Source organism: Malurus melanocephalus, unplaced genomic scaffold (genome assembly GCF_030028575.1).
Source record: "Malurus melanocephalus ecotype Western Australia unplaced genomic scaffold, MMel_1.1 scaffold_106, whole genome shotgun sequence".
In the NCBI taxonomy this organism is placed as follows: Eukaryota; Metazoa; Chordata; class Aves; order Passeriformes; family Maluridae; genus Malurus; species Malurus melanocephalus.
The window spans coordinates 1,434,593-1,445,694 of NW_026623338.1; the positions used below are offsets into that span (position 1 = coordinate 1,434,593).

At 39.2% G+C, this 11,102-nt stretch overlaps 1 protein-coding gene across 2 annotated transcripts in view; it reads right to left on the reverse strand.

Moving 5' to 3' along the window:
- NUCB2 (nucleobindin 2) overlaps nucleotides 1–11,096 on the reverse strand; it is a 24,874-nt gene extending 13,778 nt beyond the window's left edge. Inside the window, exons 1-3 of one of the 2 annotated variants that reach the window (XM_057369284.1) lie at nucleotides 10,990–11,096; nucleotides 9,860–10,093; nucleotides 588–731 (exon numbers count right to left, since the gene is read on the reverse strand). In XM_057369284.1, coding sequence (XP_057225267.1) covers nucleotides 588–731 — 144 coding nt within the window. In that variant the 5' untranslated portion in view covers nucleotides 9,860–10,093; nucleotides 10,990–11,096. The remainder of the gene's footprint in view (nucleotides 1–587; nucleotides 732–9,859; nucleotides 10,094–10,989) is intronic. The other variant, XM_057369283.1, reaches the window with a different exon arrangement.
- Nucleotides 11,097–11,102: the final 6 nt, after the last annotated feature.

Sequence of the window (11,102 nt, forward strand, 5' to 3'; positions counted from 1 at the left end):
GAAGGGAAATTTAGGAAAGACTATAATGACAATTTGTTTTGTTTGAATACAGTTATTGAACTTACACTCTAATCTCAGCAACACAGGCACTATGCTGTCATACATATCTTTATTTTTGCAGATTTGCATCATTGCCCTATAGCAATTTATGATTCACTTGTTTCAGCAGCTGACAAGGAAAAGGAGAAARGTGATTAGGAGTCCTTGTAATAGACAAGAATCTGCCATGTTAATATAGTGTGTGTCTTTTTTAAAACAGCGCAATTCATTTGTTACTGTTCAATTTGAAACACTGAACTGGATTCAGTGAGTGGAATTTCCTAAGCCACCACCCAATTGTTTGAAGTAAGTTTCTGTGGAAGAGTATGCTSTTCCTACTGTAAGCTAAGAATTCCTTCCATGTGCCACCTCACCTTTAGCAGCTCACTGAAGAAAAGTAAAGAGCAAATTCAAACAGAACCTCCCCATAGATGGTACACACTATGACAATACTGGGGAATACTAGTTTCCTTCTAAAGGAGTTTGCTAYACCCAGATTACTAGCAATTAGGATAAACACTAAATCAGATAAGTTTCTTTATACTTACTGGATTTTCTACCTTCTCTCCTTCTACATGGCCTTCTGCTTTCACTTTTGTCTTATCTATGTCTATAGGTACAGCTTCCAAGGCCATTAGGAGACATGTCATCAGCAAAAGACACTGCTGGGGCAGGACAGATAACCTCTTCATCTGAAATGAGACCAGGTCACAGGAATTAACAAACATCATGTTAGCATACTGTACTGAGTACATTTTTTTTTRCATTGCTACATAGATACCTGTAATTAACCCACTTTCCACATAATGTACTGCTCTCAAGGAACACAAAAACTCAAAGAAGTAAATACAGCTTTAATTTTTAAAGGCCACTTTTGGGCAAACAGATTTCCYTGGATTGACTTACACTTGTGTGTAAAACCTAAGCTGTAAATGGTGAGAGTTTTGTAACATGCTGAGGTATTATCAATAACAGRTGGGAACACCTGTTTAGGATGTTCAAGGCTCACATACTGACATTCCTATTCAGATCATGTCTTTTCTGAATTTATTGGCAAACTCCTAAAGATTACTATGGACACTGAATCAGACCTTAGCATAGTAATGCCAGTCATTTTTATGTTTCAACRCTGAAGTACTTTGCCAAATCCGCAGTCAAGATCCTCTCCAAAATTTATTTAAAGAAAAAWTATTTTACAATCCATCTGATACCCATATTTCAGGTTGATAGAGATTACTGAAAAATAGTGTTCACACTATGGGAAACTATTGCTGAGGCTGAGGCTTTATTAGCTGTTTTCCCCCATACTTTTTTTAGTGTCGTAGGTGGAGCTACACTTGATGACCACTGAAAACTTTGAGGTTTTGACCTCTGTCTTCTGCCCCTCTATCAAAATTGGTTGAAAATAATCCATTCAGAAACTGTTAAGATGAAATACTGAAACAGAGTGAGTACAGGGAATCCAGCTAAAAAAGTAATTACGGTAAACCAGCATCTGACAGCAAAATCATGCTCTTAGAACAATTTGTCCAGTTCAGACTGTGACACTCCATAGTCTCTGCATATTCTATGAGAAACGAGAAAACTCCATTATTACACTGGTAATATAAATCACCTCGTAGAAGGTGAAAGCTGCCAGTCAAAGACTGTCTAAAATTAGCTTAGATATGTCAAAGGAAAAGACATAATATTCAAGAGATGTGCAGTCAAGTAAATCAAAAGTATACCTGCTACAAGGGGAATTTCTGTACAAKCCCTTTAGCAAGTCATGCGAGGAATTCTGTCAAAAGCACTTATATCCACCAACAACAAATCTCTTTTTAAGGGGAGGGGTGAGAGAGACAAACAAATTATGGTGTCAGTGCCAGTTTTCCTGACTATATGATCTGGTACTTGACAGAGAAGCATTGCTTTTGCTTGGATTAAGCTGTCCTTTACTATGGCAATAAATGTTGATGGCAGTACATACTTAATATTAAGCATTGCTGACATGCTTTATTCATCCTTATTCAACTGATAGGAAAATAAAAGCACTCTTATTAAAAAAAAATAGACAATGCATTCAAGATGTGCAGAGAGATTTTTTTTTTTGTTGGGGATGAGGAAGTTGCTGGAAATAAAAAACCACAAAATTTATCCATCTATTGTTTTATATGTCAAAGGCTCAAGAATTACAAGAATTTTCTAAAACAGTTTTTTCTTAACCACATCTTCAGCAAAAGGAACCTAAAAAGGATTATGCTCTGCAAATACCTCTTACTTTCATTTTTAAAAATAACTAACATCTGATCRTTACCAGATGGGATAACAGGAGCTATTGTTGCTGCCACATGGAGCATTTGAAATTGAATGTCAGCASTACGTCAGATTCACAAGGCTGACTAGCCTTCCCTAGGTTATGCCCTTAAAACAAGCAAACAAACACAAAAAAACCCAGACCCAGACTGATTTGCTGGAACTGTTAATTTCTATACCTCTACACAAGTTGTTGGCTTGCAGGGACTTATAAAGCTGATGAGTGAAAGGGTTAGTTATTCACTACTGCTTTTAAAAATGCCTAAGTTCCAGTGTAGTTTTTTTTTTTTACAGAATACTGTTGTATAAATGCTGTGCCTAGGTTTATAATTTCAACAGGATTTAATCACAGGAAACAATAATAGCTAACAAATACTAGGTCTTCAAGTCTCCTAATCTTGAGATGCCAAGACTCAGAGTAGTTCTCARTATTACAAGTAAAACAAAAATCCACCTTGCTGAAGTTCTTGCGGAGCATGACTGGGGCAGTCTAGTAATCTCTAAGTGAAAGGATGTAAGCATGCATGAAGTCTAGGAAACGCATGAGACAAAAGGACTAAACCCCAAAATGCTAATCAAGTATAATTATGTATACTCTCAGCATTTTAGAAGCATTTTTAAAAGGTTACATATGTTTGAAGTATTCACTTTTAAAAAGTGTAACCTTCTGATAATACTAAAAATCTGGACCCCGATGGATATTTTTTCAACCAAAATATTTTCATATATACAAAATTATAGAAATAAAAGTGATTTAATGTTTTACAGTGCTCTAGTTATGCAAGGTGTGTAAACAGTGTTTTAGAAAATCATTATGTGGCTATGAAATGAGCCCATACAGGTWAGCCCAACAGGTGATGGCAGAGAAGAACCGAAGCCAGAAACTCAGGTGCTTCCCACAGGTCTGGTGTTGACTCATTCTCTGCCTACAGCAAGTACTAAGGCCAACACTTTCAACAATGACACCTGGTCTTTGATCCATTTAAAAGACATAACTAATCTCTTAAAGCTCTTGACCTACAACTTCTAGTGACATGAACAATTGTGGAGACAGAGATTGCCAGTTTAGGCTGAAAGGGAGTACATCTACATTTTTCAGACTTTTTCCCTGCTGCTTAGAAACACTGATAGATAAAATGTCCAAGCYGAGCTGAAACAACTGAGATACAAGTAACCATGTTGGTCTGCCAAACCCCACACAAGGGAGCACTAATCGCCACCAGATTTGGGATGGGCCGCTGGAGCTGTATCATCCCAAACTACCTCTGCAGCAGTCAGCAGAGTTTATCTACCAAAAGGCCTAATCAAACTAAGTGCCATTGGTTCTGCTGACTTTCTGTGGAATTTGTGCTCATGGGCAATGGGGTTCTCCTTAACCTTTATAATTACCTGGTGTCATACATAATAGGAAAGACTGGATGATATCACAGTATGTTCTTCATATCTATTTGCTGTAATGGGCTGCACAGAAGACTTCATCAGGCAGTTTTGCTTCAGGCTATACGGTGAGTGTTTTTATTGTAGCTCTTTTGACAAAACAGGCTAAAAATTTCACACATACCAGGAAGAATTAAAAGCAGAGGAGTCCAAAATGGATAAGCAAAAAGTATCTCTATCATCGCAGCTGACTTTGCAGACAGCTATGCCGAACACAGCATTTCCAACAGTATTTTGAGGAACTCAACCATGATGTAACAAGTAAATTGAAAATACATTTCTTAGAATAAAAAATAATTACCTGGTGAAGACAGAGTTGCTGCATTTAGGTATCTACTAGTCCAAGACTAGACTCACCAAAATTTCCTTAAGAAAAGCAGTGACTAAGAYATGAGTCAACCTTTAGAGTGTGCCAGTCACACCTGAGTCATGAGTACCTTCTACTCTGACAGGTATTAGAAGAGAGAAACCAGGCCAATTGCAAAATCTAACATTAATCAGTTGCCAGGAAAACTCAACATAATTCTCAAATTCAACAACTGTGCAGGGAAGAGTGAGAAAACGTAGAATGAGAGGAAAACTGCGGTTCCACCAAGCACTTTACTATTTTATAGGTTTTTGTTCCACCAAGCACTTTATTGTTAAGAATTCATTCCACTCTCAGCCTGCTACCAGCTGCCTTCAAGAGTTTTGGACTTTTGAAAATCCATTCCTGAATGCCCATCCCTTCCCAAGCATTTTGAGTGCATCCATGTGTCTGACCCAGGAATGTGGCTTTCTTCTATACTAGAGCCACCAAGTGAACAATCACAAAGGGTGCTGCAGAAGAGGAGCTGTGTCAGTTTGCTCATTGCCATCAGTGGTACATGATGCAGAGCATACACCCTCCTGCCCTGACATGTGGCATATCATTATTACTAGTCTTCCTACTTCTATAAACTTTAATAGAAATAGAAACTGGTATGGATCTGCCCAGCAGAGCACTTACTTTCCTAAAGAYAGATGGAGTTAATAGTGCAATTGTCATCTGGAAACTCAGTGATTTTAGTCAAAGACAGGTAGGCCACCTAGATGTAACGGTAGCACAACTGTAATCTGATGGTATCAGAAATMAATCTTATCTTTCCAAGAGGAATAAATGGGAATTTCTACTTGTCGTACATACAGAAAACTGACTGTAAGAGCAGTGCTCGAGAACTGAMAATACTGTAGTTTATAAACAAAGCAAATATCCTAAGCTTTCAGGGAAAAGGAAAAATATTAATTCTCCAARTATTTTAAAAAACAGAGTGAGAGCCAAAAAGAATGAGACAGTCATCAGAAAACAGAGCCACCAATGTACTTGCATGAACAGAAAAATACAACTGGAAAAGAAAAGCTGCAGGCTGCCTGCCAGCACTCTTGATAATTTGTTAATCACAAATTCCTATCAACRTCAGTGAAACAGGATTGAACATTTGAATTCTAAAGAGCTACAGGCTTTGAACRTTAACTATAAAATGCTACTTCTAAAGTTTGTTCTAGTAACACTAACACAGGCCTATAAGCACCTATTTTATACACCTGCCAGTGTTACAACACAAACCCAAAAAATTGCTTTTCRTTAAGTTAGCACCCATTGCCCAGAAAACAGCATCATCCAAGTACTGACATCTCTATCACCTTCCCAGCAAATCAGAAATATTAATACCCAAGGTCAAATTTTCTAAAAYTGAGATAAGCAAAACCATATAGTGATGTCAGGATGCACTGTCTGCACATGTAGAAGCTCAGTGGATGGTTATGATGCAAGACAGCACAACTGTAAATGTCACATTGCACATTTGAACTTGCCAAACCCATGCATACCACGAYAGGCAATGAAAACATAAATCCAGACTAACATAATGAATAAATAAACCAACCTACTCATAATTTTTACATATGCCTGCTCTATCTGATATGGAAGTATTTAAACCTGTGTGAGACAGTGCAGATGTGCAGGATAACAGCAATGTTCTCTTCAGTAATGACCRTAATGTGACTTCCTATTTTTATGCTGTACACTGGGGAAATGAACAATCTTCACAGGCAGTGCTGAACTACAAAAACACCTAGGAAACAGATAAAATATATCTACTGATTTTTATTTTTCTAAGAATATTCTAACCTCAGTACTAGAGTGTGATGTAAAGTACTCCTTCAGCAGTCTGCACCAGTCACCTAGCACCTTGAATCTGTTTTCACCTCTCTGAAACAGTAATACATCTGTCCACATATCACAGTTCAAACAGAAAATGTTTCATTATGTGGGTTTATCCATTTCTTTAAAAATTATTTGCAAATCTATAAATTGATCTGCTTACRGAGTCCTAAAAAACTTATATTAGGCAGAAACAGATTATTCTTCTGCCAAATTCTGTGTCTGGAAACACCAGTGTTAGTTCCTCCCATTTTTTTCAGGAGCACTTGCTGCACAGACACCATAAACTATCATACCTTAAGCAATGATGAAAGTCCATGAATCAATAGTTAATGCATTTTCTTCTCACTGTTCATCCAGCGAGTTAATCTGGTGTAAGCAYAGCTGACATGTGGCAGCAATTTTGAGAAGCAAGTGGAAAAACCTGTTTGCATTCACTCTGCTAAGCTAAACCTCTGGTTGTGGTGAGGATGTCTCTTCACTTGATCACCAGTCCTCTACAGTGAGGTTGCTCCTTGAAGACATGAGCAGGAAATGACATGCAAAGGGAAATTGCTACGAGGTGCAATCATTTTTCCTTTACAAGTTAATATTCAAAATACAGAAAAAAACCTCGATACTTCTGTTCCCAAATGAAAACTGATCCTTGTAAAAGTTAATATGCAAGCTATTAGCTATTATAAGCCAGCTGTTACTGCTATATAATTTTATGTGCATATTTATATAGTTTCATTATCCTTCAAGCATTTTTTTCCTCTTCTGTCAAAGTTGTTCACTCACCCCATGATTCAGATGTTGGTGCTTTGTTTTTTCTAGCCAATATCCAACAGGTTTCACATTGCACATGTTGTCCTAATCTTTTGTTAGAGCACATCCCACTCAGTTCTCTGCACCAGGAGACCTTCCTTATTTTTTCAAGATGYGTTTTAATCTTGCACGTAAATAGTTCTGTATTAAACAGTATTATTTAAGAACATAAAGGCAGCAGAATCCTTTTTTCTCATCCTGTTTACTTGACTTAAATTGTTTTCTTTTGAGTTGTATTTGTTATATTTTCACTGCRCTCAAGCTGCTTAATTCTCAACTTCACAACTAAAAGCTGGCTGATGGAACAGCTGCTTTTCTCAGCTTCCCAGAAAAGACAGTGTGCCTCGACTCTGTCTAGTACAACATTTGCTGARAGAACCTCCTTTTAAAAATGCACTTCAGCTGCTTTAATAAATGAGTCATCCAATAGGAACACAAACTATGAATGCTCGAGTGGGAAAGAGCAATTTTATGTTCAAGCCACAAAGGATAATATAATGAAACAATATAACTGTGTCCAGACAGATGGCATAAAAGTAAATTGTATGTCTGCTGCTACATGTGTGTAGCTCTGTCCTAAGTCTGAAAATGTCTTTTCTTCTTGTTACAATATTAATGGTTCATCATTTAAAAACCTGTGTGCACACAAATACACATACRTATTTAAGTTACTACCTGTCTCCAAGGAACTTCCCTATCCTTGCTTCAAAAAAAAATAAACATTGCTGTCTATAAAGCTATCTTACTAATTGAAGAATGTTGAAATATTAGGCTTGTTTTTCAAAGCAACTTGCTTTGTTTTATTAATTCTTTCCAACAAGGTTGGCTCAGAAAAAGATTTATGAGTCCAATAGTCAAGCAAAAACTTGTATGGAATTCAATGTTATTTGATAAAAATCTTATTAACTTCAAAAGCAAATTAAAAAAAATATTACTGCTACAAGTATAGTTTCCTGCACTCTAATTTCAGTACAACAGCACACTTGAAATCTCATAAATTCATTTTTCATAGATGCAAATGGCAATTTTGTGAGTACTGATGTAAAAAGCAACCTCAAATGTAATACTACATGCAAACAATGAATTAGCTCAAACTTCAGCTCAAAAAGTATTTCAGTTATTCTAACAATACACATTTTTCTCTAGTCAACAACAAGTGATGATGCTAAAGTAAACCTTGAATGCTCCAGGAGTTTAAGGTATTTTMCCTCTCTTCAAAAAAACATACAAAGTAGCTCTCCAGAAATTAAATCTAGATCTAATGATATGGAGCCAGATTTAAAGATATTTAGGCGCTTAATGATAGCTGCCTAAGGAGATTTATGTCCACAATTTGCTAATTCCCAGTGATTTCTACTTGCTTAGAAACAAAAAAAAAGTCAACATGCCATTCTAGTTTTATAAAGAACAGCAGGAGAGCTGCAATCATGAAAGGGTCTACACTTCTCTTGAATTACCTATAGTAAKGAATATAATATTTACAACTGCATTTGATTAAAATGGTTTGAATGAAATGCAGTTTCTTTAGCTCTTCCAACTGTCCAATCACACACAGTATGGAAGAGAAAAAACTGTTGAAAGTAACATGAATTTTGACTTATTTCACTGATATCAGTTGGGCATTAGTACCTGGTCATGATTTTAGCTACACAAAAGCACACCTCTATCCAAAAGACTCATGTCTACTATGCAGGAACTCCAGAGAAATCTCTTCTGCTTACTGAGCAATTAAATACTGAAAGCACAGTACCTCGTTAGATCAAATACCTCCGCACAGGAGTTCAGATCATAGGAAGTTCTGATAGTGGCTTTAAACTTAACAGTAAATGATTTTATCTTTCTTATGTAAAGCGCATTTGTTTAGTCACCACAGCTCTAGAACTATTGCGTCAATATTTCCACACCTCTGACATTTGAGTCAATATAATTTACATTTTTTATTACCTCAGAGAACTACTGCTCTCCTCTTTCATGAATACAATTTCAGTTATATATGCATAATTTGGAGGGGGAAGGGGGCAGTTTTTGACAGAAAATATTTTACTTAGCTCATATGAACAGGAAGTTTACATCAGCACCAACAGTACTGCACAGCCAAGGTATGTAAACTTTAGCTTAGTATTATTAAAAAAGAATTATTTTTGCTGTTGCTGCTTGGTTTTATTTGCCCAATGRGGTTTTCTAAATAGAACTTTAGACACCAAATAATGGTATCTCAGGCAGTGTTACAAAGAACTTACATTAGATCCCTTTGCAACCAATTGTTAATGTAAGTTTTAAGCAGACCCAATGGGCAATATTGATTTATAATTTTGTTCACCCCCTCTTCTTTGTAATGTTAATTCTTGGTTAGAAGTGAATGAGACTCACATTGCTCTACATCAACACAATTTGTTTAAATTTGCACTATTCTATTTTATTTAATTATCTTCCTTATTCTGAAACAAAATACTGCTACCATCCTAAAGATTACAAATGCAAGGGAAAACAGATGACCACAGTTAGGASGTAATGTATGTAACAAGGTTAGTAACCTGTGGCCCAATGTGGATGGGTAGTGTGATCGTACAAGACCATTGTGTAGCAAATGACAGTAAGAGATATAACAGGATCTTAAGTGCTCACAGAAGGGTAGGTTTCTCCCATAAACTTTCTGTGAGTTTTAAGCAGAGGTCCATAATGGTTACAGCAAAACCTGGTTTAAAGTCTGTCTGCTTAAAGTGGGTCCTATCCAGTTTTGCAGTAAGAATCTTCCCTGTGCTGCTCTCTCCGGTTGAGAGGGACAGTCACTTCAGAATTCAGAGTAGAATTGCGCCAATATTGACTCAGCTACAGGACTCTTCTTGACACTGAGAGAAAACAAAATGACWAAAAACCCCAAACCTCCACATTGAACTTGATATCATGGGTGCACAAGTACTTCACTGTTGATACTGTGATGGTCTCATGTTGAGACTACTGGATGCTATCTTTCCAYAGTAAATACCTGTAAATCAAACAACAAAGGCTTTTTTTCTCCTACAGGCTTACTAAGCAGTGTTGCCAAATGCAAACTCTTTTGAAAGCCTTGGCCATATTAATTTCAATAAAAAGCATTACCTCTCTATAGCTGTCTCTCAGCCTTTTCTGCTTTTGGAATTATTTCTGTGTGCAGCAGCCAGATGGGCCCTGGAATACTTCCAGAGCGCTCCAGTGGTACTACAGTAACAGTATGGTAAGATGTGGCCAGCTCCAGGGTCCCCAGCACAGGAAGGACACAGATCTGCTGCGGTCAGTCCAGAGGAGGCCACCAAGTTGATTAGAGGGATGGAGCACTTCTCCTACAAGGAAAGGCTGAAAGAATCGGATTTGTTCAGCTTGGAAAAGAGAAGGTTTCAGGGTGACCTAATTGCAGTCTTTCACTACTTGAAGAAAGCCTCCAGGAAAGATAAAGAGACTACTTAAAAGAGCATGTAGTGACAGAACAAGTGGGAATGGCTTCAAACAGAAAGAAAGTAGGCTTAGATTAGATATTCGGAAGAAATTCTTTCCTGTGAGAGTGGTGAGGCACTGGCACAGGTTGCCCAGAGAAGCTGTGGATGCCCCATCCCTGGCAGCGCCCAAGGCCAGGTTGTATGTGGCTCTGAGCAGCCTGGGATAGTGGAAGGTGTCCCTGCTCATGGCACAGAGTTGGAACGAGATGATCTTTCAGGTCACCTCCAACCCAAACCATTGACTCTACGACAGTAATGCTGAAAAGCCGTGCCCCTTCTAGTGAAACCCGTCGAGGCTCCTGCCCAAGTTTTCCCTGCGGTTGTGCAATTACGAGCCACTCAACATCGTGCCGCTGCAGCTGCCACCGCTGCCAGCTCTGCCTTCGTTTCTGCTGGCGCTCTGCAGCTCCCCGTCACCTYCCTCAGAGCCGCGGGCCGGCCGGGGCACGGAGGGAGGAATGGAGGGGTCACGGACACGGACACAAATACAAACACACACACACGCACCTGGAGCCGCCTTCCCAGCGGGCGCCAGGGCGCTCCGGGAAAACTTCAGCTGTGCGCTTCTCCCACCCCGCACGCCAGGCAGCCCCGAGCCCCGATTCCACCGCGACCCGCTGCGTTCCAGCCCGGCCGGYGGARGAGCGCTGAGATCCCCGCGTCCCCSCGCGTCTCCCCGCCACCCTGACAGCGGCTGCCCCGCCGCCAGGCCTCCACCCCGCGCCACCGGCGGGGGCACCGGACGGGGGGCGCTACCTTTGGGTCCCGCTACGGCGCGAGAAGAGCCGCTGCTCCTTAAGGGCGAGGCGCGTCCTGACGGCGGGGTACGAGGCGGGGGCTCCGGCGGGCGCGCTGCGGAGGCGCTGCGG